General features: G+C 42.0%; 1 protein-coding gene across 2 annotated transcripts in view; it reads right to left on the minus strand.

Annotated features, from left to right (window-relative positions):
- Positions 1-23,706, minus strand: part of NOTCH2 (notch receptor 2) — a 92,602-nt gene that overhangs the window by 53,580 nt on the left and 15,316 nt on the right. For both annotated transcript variants that reach the window (XM_064515714.1, XM_026123352.2), the window contains exons 3-5: positions 16,656-16,915; positions 15,610-15,945; positions 8,697-8,819 (exon numbers count right to left, since the gene is read on the minus strand). In XM_064515714.1, coding sequence (XP_064371784.1) covers positions 8,697-8,819; positions 15,610-15,945; positions 16,656-16,915 — 719 coding nt within the window. The remainder of the gene's footprint in view (positions 1-8,696; positions 8,820-15,609; positions 15,946-16,655; positions 16,916-23,706) is intronic.

Here is a 23,706-nt window from a genome sequence, read left to right on the forward strand (position 1 = left end):
AAGGAGAAAGATATTACGGTACAAGTATAATACAAAAGGTACTGCAGGGAAAATACAGCATATGGCAAAGTATACAAAAAAATATTTGACCATTTATATAATTAGCTTTACTGACCCAAGGTATCACCAAAAGCAAAGAACTTCAAACTTCCCCCAAACAGGTGACATCTTTGTACAACAAGAACGCCCGGAGCAATAAACAAGTAATGCTGAGAAAAAGCACAGAAATAAAGATTGTATCAAAATTTGAATGCTTTTTTTTATTTAAAATACGTTAAGACCTTGAGGGTACTGTCAATCCCACATCAATGTATGATGGCAGCTCTCAAACCTCTTCAAGACGAAAGGCTCACACCGCTCATCTAAGGAGAGAGATGACTGCTCAGCAGACCAGGGATTTCCACAGCTTGCTAACACCCAGGTTACACCTCATGGAGAATTTAACCCTTTTCTTTGGGAATACAAGTCTGGGGAGAGATGAATGTGACATCCAGATCACATTCAAATTGCAGATCTTCGAAGCCATCTTGACAATTCCCTGCGGGGAAATCTGATGAACGGGACTGCTACTGCCAGCCTCAGGGATGGCTGCAGACACACAGAGGAATCCAGTGGACTACACAGCTTACATCTGCAAAAGGTCTCCCCACTTACACATATGTTTAGTAAAGGACTTCCCTGCTTGAGTACTACGATAGTTTCTCCTGAAAAAGGGACTGGAGCCAAATATTTTCTCCTTTGTAGGAGCTTTCTGGAAAAAATGAAAGGCATCACAGGCCTCAGAACAGTGCTTCTTTTCCCAAGTTGCCCACATTATCTTTTTTCCATTTGAAATACAGAACTATAGAGCAGCAAAGCATGGGCAACCATACCCAAAGCTCATTTTTTTGTCTTTTTTTTGTTTTAATAGACCTGCTATCTTAAGCAATGTCAAAGGCTATCCAAGTTATCATGATATTTAAGAGTATATTATAGAATTTGAACAACTGAAGAAGAATCTATACAATCACAGCAAGCACAGTAAAAAAACCTGTGGTCATTTTAAGTTGAGATGATAGGGAAAAGGGTTTAATTTCAAAACCACACTATGAAGCACACAGTAGAATGAACAGTCATTTACTAGGGATCTAACGACCTGCAAATGCAAAATTCTGTACTCATGCCCTGATCCACTAAGACTGCCCTGAATCATCCCACAGACTACAGGGTAAGGAGACATTTGTGCCGGAGCTCTGCAGCAGGACTATCACAAATGAACAAAACAAAACTCATGAAACGTTCCTAGTGACGTGGCAGCGATAGACTAGCTTAACATGGTGGTGGCAGATGAAGTGGCTGGGGCAGCAGCAGTATGGAGAAGAAGCCAGAAGGAATTATAAGTCACCACAAATTATTCTCCATTTTGCCCTTCTATTAACCTCCTCCAGAAAACCAAGGAAACTAGGGAAATACCTAACAAGTGAAAAGGTCTGCAAGGCAAAATGTAACAGCTGGAGCTTAAACTTACAAAAAAAGCTGCATATTCTCAAGCTAACTCAACAATGCATCTTTAATAATTATCCAAAGACAAATCACCTCATTCTAAGTATGAGGAAGTGATAGAAACTGCCAGGAGGAAAAAAAAAAAAAAAAAGTCAGATGCAGATAAAACAACTGTTACCTATTAGTCTGGTCTCATAGCACATACCCACCAACCCAGACTCACAAGAGAGCAGTCTAGTCTACTTTGTCTTAGAGCCAAGCACATGCAAAACATAGTGAAATGTTAAGACAGCCCATCAAGAGATTATTTGGCAAATCTGACCTCAAAGAGCAATTCCCAGCCTGGAACACTACCAAATGCACAATGGAAGCGGCAGCAGCGTGCTCTAAATTGGATGCTGTGGTTCTACCATCAGACCAATTCAGCTGTTAACACCTGAGGTGTTTTACTACAGCTGCCTCCTAATCAAGGCTTGTTACGGGGAAGTGGAAAACAGCATGCAGCAAACTGAAGGCTGTAGTAGGTGTTCCAGAATTCGGACTGGACGAAGCGCTAACCGCTGGTGCCGTTTTTATGGCCTTTGAAATGAATCTGCTCCACGCACTGCTGGAATGGAGTATCATGAGAAAAACAAAGCACCCAGGATGAAACCTGCTTAAATCAGATGCTTCAAATCATTTGCATGCTCAAACTTAATGCTGCCAGCTCTGGAGCCTGCCATGTGCTCCCTTCTCCCTTTGTATCTGCCTATTCATACATGAAGGAAGAAAAAGAATCATAATCCCTCTTGGCCCCTTTCCGAGAGCTACATCTCTTGGAGATACTACTGTAGAGATAGGAAATCACTGGCCAACATGTCGAGTTTGGCACAGACAGATGTGAGCTAGTACCAAAAAAGAAAAAAGCTACAATGCTTTTTAATATAAACTTGGACAGGCACCAGAAAGTCTACCATCGCTGCACAACCGGGAAAGATGCCCGCACTTCTTGCAGGAATCTGAGCCAGCCTCCATGTACTGACCCAAATGCAAGGACTGCTCTTTGCACTTGATGCCAACCAGAATTAGAAAAGAGTGCAATCCCAACAGCACTCTCTGGCAGATGATAATCATTTCTATAAAGCAGGAAGGAAATACATTGTCATTTAGGCAACTGGCATGTTAAATACTTCAAGATTTGAGATCAATGTTATTTACCATCAGATTTAGTTCCACTAAATTTCAAGCCTCTAAATATTCTAGCAAATAAGTTTTTTTTTCTTTTTAAACTTTAAATTAGCACGATCTGTTAGTGTATTTTTTCTGATACAGAAGCTGGTAGAGAAAGAAAGTGGTATTTGGCAAAGAAAGCTAACAAAAAAAAAAAAAAGAGAGAGAGAGAGAGAGAGAGAGAGAGAGAGAGAGAACACAAAATACCAGAGCATACAATCTTACATAAAAATGTTAAACATTAGCCTTTTGATGTTTATCCTCCCTTATAAGCAATGAAAATTCACGTCTGCCAGAGTTTAAGGCCTGGATTTTCAAAGAAAACCAAGGTAGGGAGCAAATCTCACTCTAATTAAATAGGAATTGAACCCTTAACTCCCCCCATTGAAAATTCCTGCCTAAAGCTCTGCAGAAAAAGTAACCCTTGTGCTTGTGTTCAAGAGCATATGACCGAGCCACCAGCCATTTTAATTAAAAAGCACTGCTCTCCTGCCTGAAGAGGGTTTTTTTTTTCTTCTTCTTCTTCTTCTTCTTTTTTTTTTTTTTCTTCTGAAGACAAACATTTGCTTCTTAAGCTCGCTTCCAATACTGGAGGTATTTGGTGGAGTCAGCTGCTTCCCTCAAGACAAAGGTCTCCTGGATTTTAACAATGCACAGATCACCAGAGCCCCCTTCGCAGGCCAAAGCCGAGCCTGAACAAATACAACTGCCATGGGAGCCTCACTTGCTCAACCACAGGGGAGAAATGAAAGAAAGCAAGGAGGCCAAGCCAACCACTGAGGCGATATAACATAGTTCTTCCAAAAAATCATCTGAGCACAGAGACTGCGTGTGCCCCAAACCCAAAGACTCACCCTGATGCAGCACTTCAGGAGCAAACAGTGCAAAACAGTGCAAAGCTCAAGGGAGGACACAAATCTCAGCAAGTTCTGTGCTCCATTCCAGAAAAACTATTAGGGTCAAATGCAGATTCATGATGATCCTCTGAACTATTGCAAACTTTGCACAGCCAAGTAGGAGTCCTTCTCCGCTAACCAAAACAAATGTGTTTACAGTATTTTATAGCGTTGATCCCTTTAGTACCCAAACTCTAAAGTCATGTTCACAAAATGCTCTCTAGGTTAGATCAACAGAGCAAACAGGTGCATTTTAAAGAGAGCCTGGTTTCTTCATACGAACTGTAGTCTGGGAGGGCTGCAAAGCGTTTAAACCCTCCGGTGGTTTCACTGCCTCTTGTGGAAGGATGCCCTAACAGCTCCCACCGCCTAGCCGCACCGCTCTGGACTCCCCTTGCTTTCTATCAGCTCGCTCACGAGACCTTGCTGTGAGCCATTTTAATTTCTGATCCCAAGCAAGGGGGGGGGGGGGGGGGGGGAGCGGGAAGCAGCTGAACAGGGTTTGGGGGGGGGGTTGGGTTTTTTTGCTAGATTAGTGAATTCAAGTGGCTCACTCCAACAAATACCAGAGCCAGCTCAGAGGAAAGGGAAAGGTGGCTAGAAGCAGGTAGAAAAAGAAGACACATTCCTCCTTCAGACAGCAGTGAGCCATTAGGTTGGTTGAATTTCCTGCAGAACCGCAGTATAAGACAAGGTTTTCACATCATGCAGATGTTAGCCAGGACTTTTGGCTAATTTTGGCTAATTAAAAGGCACAAAATTCTCTGGCCTATCAGGCAGTCTTTCACAAAAGCATCCTTAACTACTTCAAAGAAAAAAGTGAGCTTCAGTACACACGTGCAGCATAGATAGTGCCTTGAAAGGACACAAGGAATGCTGATAAAAAATAATAACAGTAATAAAAAAAAAAATCAGCTAACAATCAGCAACAAAGAATATTTGGGGAAGAGTTTCCCCAGAACATGCCCAAAAGATTGCCTTGCCAGTTACAGACTCAGGAGGTTGAAAATCATCAGCATTACAAGAAACATGAGAACTCAGGAGGTTACAAAAACTATTAGTGACAACAGGAATTTCTGGTCATTGTCTTTGAAAGGCAAGATTTTATCTTTCTGAAAAAAAGCAGCGCAGGAGAAAGAAGGAACACACTGCAACGAAAAGGGAGCAGCCATCTCAGTTACAGGAGCAGGAAATGAGGCTGAACGCAAACAGTCTCAAACGCTGGGTCCTAGTACCAAGCCGAAAACACGCAGGCTTATGTCCTCCAGTCTAACACCTTCCTGGCAATCACAGCAGGCAGCTGGCTACCAAGAGGAATTGCGACAGATTCTGTTTCAGTAAAGGATGCTTCGATATTGCTTTACACAAAACTGTGCTTCACTAGCTGGAGTACGGCTTCTCGATTTCTTAGCAAGGAATGGCACTGGTTTCTGTATGCTACGAAGCACAAATTATTTTAACAAACATGCTAAGTCATCATTCACAGCACAAAGATTACATCAAAACTAAGACTGCAAATAGTCCAATTTGAACTTTCCCAGGATTACTTGAGAAATAACTATTAGAAAGACTGCAGAAGAATTGTTACAAAGACCATATATCTACGCAGTGAAAGTATTTTGTAAGATTTAACAATCTTTTGTTTCTAAACACATGGGTAGGGGCCCTTCTCTCTCTCTCTCTCTCTCTTTTTTTTTTTTTTTTTTTTTTAATTAAAGTACCACTCAGTGTCCTCTAAAGTCAAGGTCTCAGCCAAGGCTTTTGCTCTTCTGAAGTGTTGACTCTCTCACGGTTCCACGCTGTTGCATTACAAGCGGTCACCAGGACAGATTCCAAAAACGTTGTTTGTTTACTCCTCCTTTCTTCACTTACCTTAGAGATGATTTACAGCGTTATAAGCCATGTTTTTGCAAAGGATGAACCTGCACTTATACAACATTTCCGTACTGCTAAGTAACTCTTTTACTGTAGTTTCTTTGCTCCCCTCAGAATCAGCAATGGTTTAATCTTGAAGAGTCACCTCTCTCTGTAAACTATCCTAACCTGCTTTCCACCTTTTTGTGCCCTGCCTCAGTTAGACATAAGCAATGCTATTACTCAGACATCTCTGACCACATATTGCCTCCCTGTTTAAACGGTATGAACGGCTCCATTCTGCTTGCTCTTGCACACGTGAGGTGTCAGCTTAACTAGCAAGCATGTCTCACATCACTCTTTAAGGAGGTCGCACCTCTTTATCCTACCACCAAGCTGGAGATGGACTATTATCCTGAGTGCCCTTGGTCTCTTACAGAAGGCACAGGAAAGAGTTTGAAACCCATTCAGAGAAACAAGCTTCTTTTAGGGAAAGGCTACTGAGATAACCAAAGCAGGTCACAACTGGGATGACCTGCAGGACTACCTCAAAAACAAGAGACATTTGGGTGGCTTACAAGACAGTTTGCCCACTCGCACTGCGTGGCTGTGCTCACTGTGAAGCTGGACAGGATTTTGGGGCACCATGGGACATCATCAGTTGCCCACACGTTTTTGGGGCAAAAGGAAACTTACGGATATTATAAACAAATTCTTTCAGGCAAGCTGGCCAAAAACTTTTCAGTGCACAGGCTTTCAAGCAAAACTACACAGAGAAGGCCCTAAACACAGTCCTCCATTGCTGCTGTTAGCCTTCAGCCTCCAAAAACACTCAGATAAGAAATGCTGAGGTATGGTTATTGCTAAGACATCCTGTGGACATGGGCACAGAGCTACTGCCCTGCGTATGTCAGATACAATGAAGTATATGCAGAGATGACATGAAAACATGTGGCTACTTCTTGACTAAGATACTCATGTTTTAATTCAAATGCCAAAACTGAAACAGTTTGACATTTTAGACAAGGTAATTCAGCTCCCCCAAAGCTCTGATGGTTCATAGTTCAAGCAGTCAAGCTGCTATTTCCGAAACTGTGAGATCAATTTCAGTTCCAAATTGATCTGGTTCTTGAAGTTTAGAAAATCAACAACCCTGAGAAGCCGTTAACTAAAACCACTGCTGCATTCATAACATTAACTTCACCATAAAGGAAGGGAAATCTCAGAAAACCCATTCCGTTAAATTGTTCTAGAAAGCTGTGGGGACAGAAGCCTTTGGGAGTTCCTCTCTCTTTTCAGGTTTTCACAGGAGAGAAGCATCCTTCACACACACAAGATCTGCTGGCGAGCCCACGTGCAAACAAGAAGGATGGCACAAGACTAGGCCACGACATGGATCTAGATCCCAGTGCTGGTCAGTCAGGGGCCATACGAGGTTCAGAAGTGGGAACCACCAACGGCACTGAAATCAACTTCAGCCTCTAATCGGAGAGACAATCTACCACAAAACCAAACAGAATCGCAGCCTACTGCCACCGAGCCCTCCGCCAGGTGAGCTGCAGAAGTCGTGCCCCTTGTTGACAGCAACCGCCTACCCAAATCCTGGTAAACTTAGCTCAGTTTACGATGCCTCTTCAAAGCAAATCAACCCCTTTTACGCTTTAAACTCATGCTGCAAAACACTCTTGATCCATCACATCCTCCACACTTCAGGGAGAATCCAGAGATTAATTTACAACAGAGAGAAGCTAGAAGCCCTAACAAGGTTCATAACTTGTGCAGTGTGGAACAAGATTTTGGGGGTCACTGCAGGGTTGTCTGCTCCTCGTCCATGCTCTCTGGCTTTGTTTTCCTTTGCAGGTTTCACTTTCTGCAAACTTTAAGCTCATGTAGACAGCGAAACAGTAGAGAAGAAAGGGTGCTTGCTCATCAAGGGCAGGACTAATTTTCTCCTATTTACACCAAGTTTCAAAGAGCCATGCAAGCAGTGGTGCATTATGTTCTTTCATGTGGTTTTAAATTTATTTAAGAATATAGAGATTTTTTAAAGTTAATGAGGGTTTTTATTTATTTATTTAACTGACAAGCTTCCTTCACAGTTAATGAGAACTGTTTTATAATAAGAATGATGCTCTGAGGAAAAAGCTAGAATAACATGATGAACTGGTCTTCAGCAGTCAAACTCCTCACATTAAAATTACCTGAACTACCAATCACTAGAGATGTTCAGGTTTAAAACATTATCTAGATACAGAGTAAAATGTGTTCGCGGTTCTCCAGAACGTGAGGAGCTAGTTCAGGGCCAGTTCCCCCAAAATACCCCGAATTAGTAAATAAGAGAAAAAAATGCAATTAAGTCTATACCTCAGTTTGCCAGTTTTAAGGCTGTGCCTTCACCTACGATTTTGAAAGAAGGGCAAATTATACTTAACTGAAACAGTGTGCCAGCTAAGAATGACTACTATGACTCAAAAAAAAAAAAAAAAGTATTTGTTTATTTTTGAGGTATGGAGACATTTTGTGACCAAAGATGACACTGAATTTCCTGTAAACTGCTTCTTCACGTCAAACATAATGCTTTCTTGAAATTCACACTTTTTCCACATAGACTCACTGTAAAGCAGACTCATTTATGAAGCAAGACTAACTTTGTCAGTCAAAGAACTCCAGTTAAAAAGCCAGACACAGCAGAAAAATAAGCTTCCCGTACACACCCTTTCTTTCTCTTCCCTCCCATTCTCCTAGCTATGTTATTCTAGATTTGCCCGGTTCTGCACACTGTTACCATCATCTCAAATGAGAATTATTATCCCAGGTTAAAAATACCTCAAGCGTATCAGCAAAGCACCTCTAATGCATGCACCTATAACAGCAAACCCATGCTTTGTACTTTTGTAAAATACATATTGTCCGATACAAAGTAACCTATACAGGCAGGAGTGCAATTCTGACAGTGGCACTGCCTTGCAGTTCAGAAGTCACACCACCTGTCTGCCTGCCATAACCATGCCCACATAAACCCGTAATACTGACTAGCGCAATGAGAAACTGCCCTGAGTTGCAGTGACTTTGATGTGAACAATCTTCTAAGGGCTTCACTGACATCTACCCCACAGACTGCACAATGCAGTACAGATGTAGCTACATTCAGGCACTTGAAACTTGCGCTGTGCGTTGGGTGAAGGCCAGAAGTCCTGCATTTCATTCCTATAAAGTTAGCTCAGCCCATACAGGAGCATTTTCCATGGTACATACCTGTCCACTGGGGCGGGCAGCGGCAATTATATGTGTTCACGCCATCCACACATACACCTCCATTTTGGCAATTATGGTTTGGGCAGTCATCGACATTGCGTTCACAGATGCTTCCCTCGAAACCTAGAAAAAGCAGAAAATAGGGAGACTGAAACAGGCTCTCAAGTCTCTTTCAATGAGAATTAATTCTTTACACAGGTTTCTTCCCCTCCCCCCATTTTCTTGTGTTAACCTAATCCTGAGGAACTTCAGCAGAGCAAGCTGATCAGTGACTTGGTAAAACGCCTTCGCATTATCAAATGTGTGGGTCAGATTACATGCTTAAAATCCTAGTGCAGTGGATAGGAAATGACAAACCACGTTCTCACCAATACAAAGACAAGACAAAGTTTTTAAACATAAGTGAGTAATAAGCATTGTCATTCAAAGTAAACAAAGTGAAGACCAAGAGATTTAGCTTACTAGGAGATAGACTTGTTGCTACCCAACCTCCAGTGGTAAGAACAGCATCCAGGACTAGTTTTCCCTATGGCAAAGAAGTGCCTGGTCTTCACTTTACGAACTTCTCAGGATTGTTCATATGCTTTGGCTATGTCAAAGTAAAACCTTTTATGCTTTGAAAATGAGCATTCAAATTCCTGACATGGCCCTCTTTGGTGGTTGACGAGTCAGTCAATCAGCAAATCAGACACCACCCATGTTACATGGTTAATGCTTATAAACTAAGTCCCGACTGAAAAGGAAGAGACTTTCCCTAAAGAAAGTCAAGGGTCCTGATATAGTCACACTGGCAAAATACCTTTTCTCTCCTCTGCTAGATTTCCTTTTCTCTTTAAATTGGTGGGAGAAACAGGGACATTAGGGAAGGGAGGCATAAACACACCATCTTCCTCTAGATTTCCCCTGCTGGTTTACCTCATACTTCATTAAATAACCTTGCCATTTCTGTTGGCTGAGATAGCTATTTATCAAAGTACAAGTGGATAAATAATTCCAGAACACAGAGATTAATTTAAAACATCAGCTTTGCCTCTTCACTACTTGGGAATGCAACATTAACATGACACAGGCCTTTCATCCCAAACCCTGTCTTTAACCACTCTCTACTCTTAACATCCCATTCCAGAAGGTTCCCTAACATCTGTGTCAAGTCATACAGACCCTCTGAACAACATCTGGTCTCACAAAGATCCCGTTGTGTGGCAGATGAAGCTTGGCCTGCAAAGCTCTGAAGCAACTTCTCCAGACTACGGCCATTCTAAAGAGACTTGAAAAGATCCGTATCAATTCCCATCTCGAACTTCTCCAATACTACAGGTAAGGGTCAGAAGGGAAGAAGAGCACTGTTCCTTAGCCGTATCAAGTGCTATATGACCCACAAGCAAGGAAGAACAGCTTCAACATGACTTCTGTTTAAAAAAACCTGTAACATTACCCTCTTCCTTCAAAGCCCTTCCCACCTTCACTCAAGATCCCATTGATTTCATGGCAGCAGGGAAGGCAAAATGAGGAAGAAGTGTGACAAGCTTGGTCTGAAGCCAATTCATCACAATAGCACCTTCCTGGCATGGAGCTGCCAAGGAGTGACTACCAAAGAACACAGTTAATATCAGATCACTATATTTAGAACAGTATAAAGCTAACAAGCATGACCAAAGGCTTGGCCATATAACACAAAATGGGAGTGTCCTACCAACTTGCATTTGAGCTGAAGGAGAATCATCCCACTGACCACACATTCCACTCATGCCAGCAATGTGATCAGCATGGAAATGCACCCAACCATGAGGTCAAATGGTCTAAGTTCCTGTCATCTAAGCTTGAGCAACACAAAGACCTATCCTACTTTCTAGTAAGTACTTCATAACACTCATTTATTTAAAACCGTCTCATTGCACTGCAAGTTTAGTGTGTCCCAATGATTCTGAGCAATATTACAGTATGGAATTCACTGCATTAATAGAACCTCATCAAGCCATTGCACATTTTTTACATTTTCACCAGCTATAAAGTCTAACAGCTGCTCCTCAAACATCTCATGCAAATACATGAAACCATTAATCCCACCCCAAAAGCAAGATAATACCACAGAGGAGAAACAAAAACAGTTGTAGTAGGGGGATGTAGTAAAAGATTCAAGGGCAGCGATACACAGCCAAGCGTGCTTAGTGAAAAGACATGTCCAAAGGAAAGGAATCGAGAAGGACTGAAATGTTGACAATGACACTATTTGAGTGTACAGCTGAAGAAAATACAAGTTTCCTTTTTGGTAACTTCCCAACTCCCAAATTCCTTTCAATTTTTTCTCACTCTGAAGAACTTTGGCTTTGTTTCAGAACATCTAGACATTTTAAAGGCATGCTTTTCATGTTTGTTTCAAGCTTGATACACACTACAATATTGTGATCTGCTTAGTTTGTGAATAAAATGGTCCAAAGGAAGTTTAGCTTTCATTTTAAATCAGTCCTTTTGAGTTATGGCTGTTTGAGCCAATGCACCTACATCCGAGCGTTAAAAGCACAAAGTGCTCTAGGACACGTGAGCAGTATCCCACATTTTTCATAAACTGGGTCCCTAGATCCGATTTTGCAGTTACATAATCGGACTCTTTTCTGGAAGGCCAAAGAGTTCACAGTTTCAAAGTGTTTCGACACCTGACATGGTTTCCTGCTTCCCCCGTGCTGAGACTGACATGTTGTCCTCTGCTTTCCCATTCTCCCTCTGAGAGGACAGTTTGCAGCACATACCCTAGCTTTTGCTCTACATCCCCAAGCACAGAAAATTGAGGAATGAGAATCTCAAGGAGCAAAGCGTTCCCATAGCTAATGGCATGTTCCTTCTTCTCTAGTACACAAAGAGGGACGAGAGTAGAAAAATTTACTCTTATATCAGCCGAGATCTCCAACCCATTCCATAGCACGATATCCAATTTCCTCCAAATTTTAAAAGAATTTCCTTAGCCTTATTTGGACCTATATATCAAAAAGTAAGTATGCACCTCAGACTTTCTGCAGGACCAATTAGGTATGGGGGCATAAAGCTACACCTGAACAAAAATTTCAACTTTTTGCCAGATTTAGGGATTGCTGACTAGAAATCAGGCAGTTCAACACAGAGCACTAACGCTGACCACATCATTTTAATGCATAAATAAATTTCTGCATACCAGGTGCCCCACGGTAGCTGTCTGCATGCAGCTTGGACAGTTAAGTTTCTTGAAATAGGTGCGAGATAGGTTGCTTAATGTGAAAGAGTTAAGCTGCCTCATGCTGAGCAGAAAAGCATGCACACAGACGGTACCACAAAACTGCTGCTGCCGCACAGTACCTCATACCCCACCATAAGCAGCTCATGTTTCAAAAACCCAGTAAGCAGGGTGATCCGCACACTGCACACATCACCCATGACATAACACCTCTAACTCAGCGTGCCCCGTAGGCCCCATGTGCGGTGCTCACTCCGCAGCAAGCGGCCTCTTGCCGCCGCGCTACAAAATGCCGTGAGGTTACTTCCCCTTCCCAGGAAGCGTTCCAGTTCCCATACACAGCCGATTCTAGTTTGACAGATAGTTTCCTGAACAAGCTCTTGGAATTCCCTAGGGTTCTTATCTTAGTTAATGGGTAATTATTTTGATGGATAACAATGAATAATCACTTTCCCAGCTAAGAACTTCCTCTATTGACTTGTTTAACATTCCACTATGGGTTAGTTGCCAAAAGAGCTCCTTTTTTGTCAAATATTTATAACTACGAGCTCATTTTTATATTTAAAGGAGTTAATGCTTCAGGTTACACCTCTTTCACAGAAGTATTTATTACAACATCTATTATGATTCACCCAGCATGCTTCTTTCTTGTCTACAATCTTGTTTTATTTAAATCCATAAAGCCCGAAGGAAAAATATGATTATGGCAGATGGATACAGAACAAGTATATACTTTTCATACAGACAAAATATGGACAGCATAAATAATTCTTCAGTTACACTTGCCACTAAATGCTGACATATTCCAATACACACATCTTTATAAGTTATCTAATGCAAGGTTTGGTTCATGTAAACCCACAACTGAACTGGGAACCTGAGAACTGAAAAAATATCAGCCTGACTACACTGTACATGAACAGTAGTTGTACTACTGCAGAAAAAGCTGTTGTTACATGTGTAACTCCATGGATTCCCCCCCTCGCCATATTTTCAAGCTCTCATTCTCATGTGCCTACATTTACAAAAAATGAAAACCACTTAAAGTAAAAGTGGTTTTGTTCTGGTTTAAGTGTGAGCATAATCTCTTCAGCAGTTTCCACTAAAAGGATACACATAAGGGGAATATCTACTATTAATAGAAAAAACTTAAGCTTTAGTATTTTCAGTGGAAGACCACTGCCCAAATTGGAAGAGATTAGAAGAGAACATCTACAGGAAACCGGAACCCATTTCAGGGAGAGTTCAGAAGTAATTTTATTATGCTTAAATTGCTGATTGGGCATAATCCATTTCTTCAAAGCAGCATCACAGGTCACAAGATGCAAGGTCTTATCAAAACACATCCAAGCAGTTCAAGACATTACTACCTTTTGCCTCTACCACCATAATGCTGAGCTATGGTAACATCTTAAGCCAGTACAGAAAGAAGGGCTAGAGCAATTCCATTTATAGTCACAGCATCATCGGCATTGCTCCAGTGCAGAGGGAATCTAAAGAGGAATTCCTAGCTCATGATCTTGGCACTCTCTTCCAGATGAGCAGGACTTGTTCACATCTTCCCGCTGTGTGACAGGCCACTATTTCTCTTCTCTCTGTTGACCTCTCCTTCCCAGACAAACCCCTTCCCAACACTGCAGAAATTTCATGGTACACACTTGACTGTAAGAGGGAAGAAATGGCTGGGTGCCTTGCCCTTATCAAACAGGTTAATGTAAGCATCTTGGCTTCTCCAACCTCTCCCTTTCTTGCTGTTTTTCATATGACTACTTTTAAAAATAAAGTTAGCAAAACATGGCCAACTTAAGTACAGGAAATACAGAAATGAAGGCTCTCAAAGCAGCATTAACTCACCCACATTATTCATGTTGTGCTACAAGTCCAAAAAAGCAACTAATAATCCAAAATGTGTGTGAGCAGTGTGGGTGTGTAACTGTTACTATAGTAATTGCCTTTTCATTTCCTGACCATAGTTTAGCCAGCCCACACACTTGTCTAAGGCAAAGTGCTTCTACCCAGTCTTGCATCCCTGTAAGAGTCACTAATGCAAACTGTACTATCAATCTTACAGGATCAAGTCCTTTATACTTCATCATCCTCTCCTCTTCCTCTCACCATGCTGCTTCTGCAGGATATCTTAAATACTTTGTACTGGTTAAATAGACTTGAATTTAAGAAAATTCTGAATTTCAGTGATGGAACTAGTCAAGTCTTTTAATCCAGAAATACCCAGTTTACAGTTTCCTTTTAAAAACATGCAAAATGGAAAAGCAGTAAGTTCCCTGAAAGCAACAATTAGTTAGGATATGAAGTTTTCCAAGACTCTGTATGTTCAGCATTGTTTCTTCAAGCACAGTTAGATACAGTTGCTTTCACACAAAGACAAAGATTAGACGGCTTTCTATTTTAAGACCAATTTTCCTAAATTCTTCAAAGTCACATGTTTGCTCAGACTACCCTGAAATTTGTTGTGCAGACACCAGCTAAGGTTGGCAACATGCATTAAAGGTCACTTGAGCCAGCACTTCAATACAAAGGTTTCTTAGAAGAAAGTATTTCTCACAAGTTGAGTTCTAAATACTCTTTCTGCACATACTTAGGACTCGAGATAATCTCCAAGAGAATCCAGTCTCTCAACATTCACCCTAAACAGTATATGGCAGCTACATCTTTCATATAAATAACAACAAAAACAAATGCTTAAGGGAAGAGAGTTCAGTTTTCTAGATTACCACACACTAAATGTTCACGTGCCAGACTTCAATACACTTAAGTAGGAAGTCCAGTCAAAAGAATTTCCAAACAATCATTTTCCCATGGGTTGAATCACTCTCAGTAAAAAATTTCATCCTCTAAAAACCCTGATATACAAAGAATAGTACTGTCCCATGGTCAGTATGACAACTGGATAGGGAGGAGCAAGGTAGGATGAGCCCATTAGGGTTCCAACCAGGTGAGATCTGTTCAGTTGTAGAGACAGGTGCCCTTGGCAAGTGGAGCCCAGCTCAACACACAAAACTAATACGCAGCACACAATCCTGAGTAAGAACGTCATCCCTGATGTGGATGAACTCAGAGCAGGTAAAGCCATCAGAGAACAAGCAGCCATAAGTTATCTGCAGGTATCATGACACAGAAAAGATACAGCAAGTTGGAAATAATACCCCACAAGATTTGGAGGAATGGAAGGGAAAGAGAAGGGAATAAGAACTAATATGTTTTAGGGATAACAACTGAGAAGGAGAAAGACCAATGGTTGTCTTCATTCAAACTCTGAATAAGTTAATTATGGCCTCTATTGACACAAACCATGTATTTACAGAGCTTCAAAGTTTTTATGTACCATGGAATTTAGCATTCTTGCTGGGCGTAAGGAGATAACCTAACTCCTCAAATCTACATGATAGTTTTTACCTATTTGATTATTTGAGCCTCTGCCCCTAATTGAAGTCTCATTTTCTATCTATGATCTAACCAATCCCATTATGTTTGATCTTTCTTTCTTCTGCTCCCCTTTCATATTACGAAATACTGACACTTAAAGTAAGATCTCATCTGAGTTCGCTGCCTTGCTGACGTTTCTCCCTTCAACTCTTACATTACGCCAGTATCACATAGAAACTCCAAGAGAGAAGTTTTCAGAAGACTGCAGCCAGGAATCCAACAACGAGACTACAAAATCAAGCACTTTGAAGAAGGAGCATTTACCTGGCAGACAGTTGCACTCAAAGGTAAAGTCACTGGTTTGATGGCAAGTCCCTCCATTCATGCAGGGTGATGGTGAACACGGCACGTATGTGCTCTCACAGCGATGCCCTGTAAAGCCTGGCTTGCACTGGCATCGGTAAGAACCAGGCAAATTGACACAGGTTCCACCATGTTGACAAAGCGCTAAGGTAGCACATTCGTTTACATCTATCTCACATTTCTGGCCAGTGTAGCCAGATGGACAGATGCAGGAGAACTTATTTCCAGATACAGTACATGTACTTCCATTGGCACAAGGCTGAGATGTACAGGCATCAATCCACTGGCAGTCCTTTCCTGTAAAATCAAGACAGAGCATTACATTAATAAGAAACTAATCAGATGGAAAATAATATTTCCTTCATGCTACCTCATAATGATTTAGGTGAAGATTTGGTACACCAATCACATACATAAAAGTATTACAGGAAAATTAATTTGTGTCTGCATCTTACAGTATTGTATTTGAAACAAAAGCAACTTGCTAGCTAAATTAAGAAATTGTTTTACATTTATAGGGTAGCAGCAAGATGTAAAAGATCACGATTTATAAGAAATAACCCACAACCTGAGATCATACTACACACCGACAGTCACTCTCTTCTACAGTCCATTCAAGAGTGAAAGAAGTGAGTTTCCATACTTCCCCTCAGGCAAGAAATCACAGCTTTTTCCATAGAGACATTCTGCTAGCCAAGGTTACTTTATTTTTTTCTAGAAGGTAGACTATGCATTTGAAGTGCAACAGCCATTCCAGAATAGCTTCCACAGTCAGTCTTCCCTTGTGGACAACACCACAAGATCTAAATGCCTTCCTGTTTAAGTGTAAAGGGTAGGATGTTTGATTTGTCCACCCGCTATCCCCCTTTTTTGGTCATCAACTCATATGCACTTCCTCTCACTTCCTGTGCTGGAGCTTTGAAAGCACATTACAAATGCCCCAGAATATTCCAGGATTAAACAGTTCACAAAACAGGGAGTCTGAAGGTATAAATGCAGAATCCCACCTGTGTAACCTGGAGCACAAACACACTCATATGTTTCCTGGCTGCGGGGATGGCAAGTTCCTCCATGCAGGCAGGGCTGGGACACAAAGCACATGTGCGATTCAGAGTATTGACAATCCTCTCCTCTGAACCCGGGAGCACATTTGCAAGTAGCCTTTCCTATGAGAGACGTAGTTTCACAAGTTCCCCCATTCTTACAGGTATTGTTTTCACAGGGGTTTCTGTACTGACAGTAGTCTCCAAGAAAGCCTTCTCGACACCTGCAACAGAGAAGAAATTACTTGCAGTACATTCACCTCAAGCACTGCGCTCCTTGGAAGATGCCAGGAACAAAGTCCCATTACCATCTGAAGCCTCAGAATCTGCAATATCTAAACAGTAACACCAACATCCTAAATTGTAAGGTCACAGATATAACAGAATGGGCCATCCTCTGCAATTGTCCCAGCTCAGTCTCCTGAAAATTTAAAACTAAAGTTTCTTACAAACACTTCAGTTCAAATTGTGAAATTGTTCTAAAAATATATATACACACTGCAAATACTGCATACAATCAGAGTTATATCAAATGCAAAAACTTCTTGCACTTCCCTTCAAAACTTAAGTAAACGTCTGAGCATTAAAAGAACTGCTGAGTAACAATTAATTCCTTGCAGCTATCCCTCCTCTTTCTCAGAGAAAAGCCTAGCAGTTTTAGTAACAGGTATTAGCACCATGTATTATCCATCTTCAGAGGCATTTATAAAGCTTGCACAAATGCAGTGCCTGAAGGCCTCAAGATCTTTAGCAGATCTTTCTCCACAGGGCTCCCGTGAGACAGGAATATACTGTTATCCTCATGTTGATAAGCAAATCTGGGGCTGTGACATTCTGAAGTCTGCGCTCAACTAGCAACACAGGCACGGAGCTCAGGTCTCCCACGCCCCCGGCTAGCACCCTAACGACGAGGTCATTGTTCCTCCTCTCCCACAGAGAAATGAATACACACACACTATCTATAACTAGGGTAATATTTTATACAAAGATCTGTGATTGCAGAATAATTGCAGTTATTTCTTCTCTAACCTAAACTTATGTCAATACAGTCTGACTGCACTTGTCAGCTGTAATCCATCTTTTATTTGGCCTTTGTACTATGAATTTTCCATTTAATTTCCAGTGATACAGGACACAGGCAAGCATGCAGGCAAACACCACCTCTGTGTCATTCACTCTTCCATTTGCTTCTTTCAGGTAGCAGATAGCTGCAAGATTATACAAAGTACAAAAAAAAAAAACCTAGCGCACACAAAACGGGACTGTCAACTTGCAGTTTTTCCTGCAGTCCACAGCTACATGCTTTAACTGATAAGTAATCTAAGATACACACAGCTTGTGTAAGAGAACATTTCACTATAAAGACTTTAGAGATGAACATAGATGCACTTTCTTCCAGGGCAGGATAGGTGCAACTATTAAACCAATGGATTGTTCAAATCCAAAGGGAGGAGATTCCAGCTCCGAGAAATGCACCAAGTCTCTGGTTAGCCCCAAACAAGAATGCAACAGTGAAGGAACCATAACAAACCATTTCCTTGGGTATTTAAAATGTATGGCAGATTAAAAAGCTCATTAGATGGGCCTTAAAATTCAGTTTAAAAGTCAAAAGAAGCTCATAAAGCAGTGTTTTCAGCAAAATCTTATAGGGGCCTGCTCTTGTTCCTATGTTATTTAACACTTTCATCAATGAATAATAGAAAACACCAGCGCTGGTCAGACATGCAGGTAAGACAGAAGACGAGGTCTCGACAGAGAACAGCACAGACAGCCGAGTAAGCCAGCCAGCCTGCAACCTGCATTTTACTACTGCAAAGTCATACATCTAGAAAGAAAACATGCAAAGCATCTTCCCCCAAATAAGGCACTAATCCAGGAAAGAAAGATTTGGTCTTAGGGTTCCTAACAGTGAGCTGAACGTGAATTCCCAACATGACAGTGTGGCCAGAAAACCTCTAGGTGTACAAAGAGCAAATATCAGGTTGGAATAAATGAGATTATGTTGCACCTGATAACCTTCATGGCACAACCATTACTGGACCACTACATAGTTCTGGTGTCTGTTCTTTAAGAAGGAAGTTGAAGAATTCAAATATATTCAAAGAAGTGAAAAGTAATGATTTATATAAAATTCTTGACATCATGAAAGGTTCAGGTCACTCGGTCTATTTATCAAAGGGAAGATGACAGTTAATCAAAGGCTGTAAGTACACAAAAAGAAACTAAGATTTAACAATTCCCAATCTAGAAGGTACAGGAATAACAGGACTCAGCAGCTTGAAGTTCCAGTTAGATACAGTCAAATTAGAAATAGAGTAATATCTCCACTGGAACAATGTATTTAAGGTTGCAGTGGACTTTCTCCATCATTCCTGCTTATTTAAAAAATATCAAATTGGTTGTTTTAGAAAGAGCATACACACTAACGCAACCATAGCTATTCAGAGGAGCATTATCCAAGTTATGCAAGAGGTCATTACTAGATGACCACAACTGTTTTTTTCTCATGTTTAAATCTATTAACTAGCTTTAGCCATAAGTTTAAAGCAACTAAGTCATATAATAGATGTGTGTAATCATAATTTACTATTCCCCACAATCAAATCAGGCTCCTTTCACCATACCTTAATACTTTCAACTTTGTATGCAAGAACTGACACGGAAGGAGAGATTTAGAGGGCAAGGCAGGATTAATAAAGTTACACAAAGCAAACTCTGAGACAGAATACCATTTATAGAATATCCTCCGACTCTTGCGCCATCCTTGGTGAAACAGCTTCAGGCTCTCTGTGAGCATGAGCTGCTGTCACACCACACAAAAGGCAGTCTTCATACATCCTGGGCCTAAACCACGGGTAGTTCTACGGATTTCCTTTAACATCCCAAAGCACTCCGGGATGCAGGCTAGCAATCGGTACCTGGCACCAAATGCAAGTCTGGCACCAGCAAACTTTCCTGTGCCAGAAGCTGTAGGTCTGCTAGGCTCCCGCGGCATTCGAGTCTGCACGCGGTACGCTGGCTAGCTCTGCTCCGAGCTCGTCTGGATAACTACAATTAAACGATGTCTCTGGACATCTATAAGCAGCTGAGGACTGCGTAAGGTCAAACTGAGTTTCACTCCCCGAAGGCCTACAAGCTTTCATTATAGGGGGTTTCTTCTGGTTTCACCACCCCCAGTGAGCGAGGATGTGGGGTTTGGGCAGCTCAGCCTCGGTCGCAGTCAGCAAAGCATGAGGCTCCTCACACCAATGACAGGGAGACAGGGTACGCAAAATGAAGTCCTCCCCATCACGAAGAGAGGGGCAACGAACCGGAGCTCCACCGAGCCCCACCTGGGACATCTCGGCAGACAAACGAGAGGCTCTCCAACACTACCCACGCCTCCAACAAACCCAAAGTTAACCAAAGCACACCAAAAACCTAAACCTTGAAACGCTTTTTCATTGACCAGGTCAGCAGTTAGGCCACCATCTCACTTACTGGTGAAAGAAACTAGAAAGTCTACAGAAGCATCCCACCTTCTGTCCACGAGGAAAGCAACAAAATGACGCCCTCGCGCCAGCCCCTCTGCCACCCCCAGCACGCAGCAACAGGCTGAGAGGCACTTAACTTACCCGAGGTAACAGTGCGGAGGGAGCCTCAACACCGAGTAAGAGCACTGGTGGTAGGTTTTAAGAAGAAAGGTGGGACCTACGCTCCAGGAAGACACTTACAACCCTCACCCACAAATATCCCCACATTTAGTACATCATTGTTCTGGTGCAAAGCGGAAGAGTGCTCCAAGACCAGACCTGTTCTAGTGTCTTCTAAGGCTGAAGAGAAAAACATGAGAAACACTCCAGCAAGGAAAGGCGAAAGCTCTTTTAGCTCAGGCTTTTTGTATTTGGATAGGAAAGAGTACTACAGAACATGCCAGAGAGAAAATGCCTGCCTGTGGCAAGATGGTAGGTCAGGTAGACAGCCTGTACACCCACCATTTTCTTCTCCTCGTGGTTAAGTGCTCCATCACAGTTATCCAATTTTCTCCTCCAGCAATTCAGTGCAGTCCTTTTTGAGTGTCAAGGAACAAAAAAACCTACAGTCCAGATTTTCTGCCACGTCTCCCGTCAACAACATTTACAGGCACAAATACTAGTAATTTAGTTCTAAATGTTGGTGTACGCAAAACTGCAAATATTTGCCCTCTATTCATGTCAGGCACCAAATTGTTTCTATAAAAAGAGAGCCAAATGCTGAAAAATCTGGGTCTAAGTCCAGTCTTTTTTAAAAGGATATGATTATCTACTCTATTCAGAGCCTCACCAGCAACTCCAGCTTCCTCCACTACCCTGACTTGGTCCTCATCCCAAACTACCCTTTCAAGTCCTCAAAAAAAAAGAAAAAAAAAGAAAAAAGAAAAAAAGCCACTTGTCTACCAGAGCAGCTTAAAATTGTAGCAGCTTGTGTCAGCTCCAAAAGACATGCTCAGAACAGGAAACCAAATCTTTTCCAAATAAAAGCCACTGTTTCTCCTCAGTTTTCCATCTGATACTCAGAAACAGAAACAGGAAGATGAAGTTTGTTCTGGCACTTTCTGGAAATACATGAGCTCGCTTAACCTACTTCAGCAGGAATTTAATCCTTTAAGAAAAAAATTCACATACGACTTAATTCAAATCATGATTTCTGAAAGCTAGAGAATTTGAAATGGGAAAATGTCCTGTGGGCTGCATCAGCTATGCAGCTGCTTCTAATTAAAGCTTCTCCTTTACTCTCTCTGGGCTACTTTCCAGCACAAATACTTTAGTCAGAACTCAACTCATTTTTTTTTCCTCTCCTTTTCAGCTCCGGCCTGCATTTGCCTTAACATGGGCTCTCATGGAGCTGAACAAGAGATGTAAAAACAAAATGAAGGTTATCTATCCAAATCTGAAGTGTTCACATATCCACAAGGCTACGTTCACTCTAACAAGCTAACGCTACAAGGAGAACATGCAAGATGCACAGAAGTTGTGGGTTTTTGGTTCTTCTGCCATAAAACTACGTTGAAGTTACCTCCCAAAACCGAGTTCTCACTTTCTTTCAAAAGTCTTTCGGAAAAATATGTCGGTTCTACTGGAAAGACCTCCTCACCTGCCATAATACTACATTTGCTTGGGCACATTCATCAGGATAGCCTATTTAAATACACCTTAATACCCTGTTTTAACCAGTCTTCTAAATGTTTGATTTTCATGGGAGTTTCCCATTCAGGCCCACTGATATCATCTGAAGATGCACAGAAGGAAGCAGATGGTTTTAATTTAAAATGTGAAGGCAAGAATTTCCTAGTAGTCTTGCTTCTCCCCCCCAACCCAATACTCCCTTCACTTTGATTGGAGGATGCTTCAACAGAGGAAAAAAAATGCAGCCTGATGACTAACGTGAGAAGGGTCTCAACTATTTTGCTACAGATTTTAACCAGACTTCCTTCTGGCTCCCACACCTACACCTCCTCTCGGGAGGGAGAACAGGATTCTCTGGTTAGCTTTTTAAACGATCCATCCCATGTCTCAAGGCTCCCATTTGTGCGTCATACTTTGAATGCAAACTGTGGGATGCGACGGCCTCTCCGTTCTGCTTTTAAAGCAGTACACAACTATTGTTTCTAGCCCACAGCAAGAGCTGCTCAGACTCCACAGCATACAAAGCAGTGACAGCAAGTGAAGTTTGAAAGGGCAAGATTTCCAATTTCAAGCATTTTCTGACCACCTGAGCTCTGAACAGCTTCTGGTCTGCACAGATCGACCACAACAGAAAATTCTGAGCAAGTGACTCAAATTGCTACTCTTTATTCCCAGCTTTGACAAGGGTGTGCACTCTCCCTTTTCTCTTCTGCCCTGGTGTCTAGGGTCTCCTTCAAACTTCTGAAAGGAACGAGAAGGAGACAAAAAAGGGCAGCTTATTCTCAGATTTGGACAAGTTTTCAACTTGTGCATTCAGCTTCTTCTGGAACGCTCTCAGACCCCATTCCTGCCACAAGGTCTCCTGTGGATATTCCCCATTGACTGATCTAGGACCAATTAGTCTCTCAAGATAGATCCTGAGAAGATATCCACTGCAGTTCCTGAAGCAGTTTTCCAGGCTAGGCTCTTGCCTTCAGACCCATAAGTCTTCAAAACTGAATTCCAGACGAGATCTAAGATCATCCATCTGGAGAGAAAGGTAGGTCGAAATCCTAGGAAGAAGAGGGCTCAACTTATATAATGGGGTGAGAAGTCCCTTACTGACCTACTGTTGCTCCTTTGAGTTTAGCATGCTTAGAGGTCCTCCTCTTACCAATCTGCAGTTAAGAGATTAAAAACTGCATCAAGCAAATTAAAAGTGCACAAAAACTTCAGCACGTGGTCAGAAAAACATCTTACCACTGAAGTGGCACAGAAGTACACAAAGCTGCACAGAGCCCGACAGCTTTGGGCATAAGAGATGCCTTGAAGGAGACAGTCCCTTTGGCACCAGCCTGCTGCAGCAGTCTCCATGTTTGACTGAGCACAGCAAACAAGCCTGTGGTTGCTACTGCACTTCTTAACATCAGGGCCCGATAAAAGCATTAGTGTTAAAGGAGTACTTTGGTTCATATTTTAGGTACTGAAATCCCTTATGGCCACACAACATGCAGCAGTCCCAAGGTCAAAAATCCTATCTAAAAGCCTATAAAGCATGAAAAGCAGCAAGGCCCAATTTCCTCCCTAAGCCTTGGAGCACTGCTACCCCAACTGCCTTGTCACTTCTGCCTCTTCCCCTGGCACAGTCTTGTTCCTGTTCCCCATCACAGGGGTACACTGGAGGGAAGCGTGGTCAGGCCGCAGTTGCCAAACCTGGGGGAACAAGCTGCACCCCACTCCCAGCACGAAGGGGCAGCCCCGTCCTGCAATCACATCCACAGGCAGCACGACAGATCCTAGTGCACAGAAAACAGCAGGCAGCATAGGCAAGATCTCTGGCCAGTTTGTCCTTGAAGTACCCCCCCGCACGCACACCTCCTCATGCTTCCTGC

Source organism: Dromaius novaehollandiae, chromosome 8 (assembly GCF_036370855.1).
Source record: "Dromaius novaehollandiae isolate bDroNov1 chromosome 8, bDroNov1.hap1, whole genome shotgun sequence".
NCBI lineage: Eukaryota > Metazoa > Chordata > Aves > Casuariiformes > Dromaiidae > Dromaius > Dromaius novaehollandiae.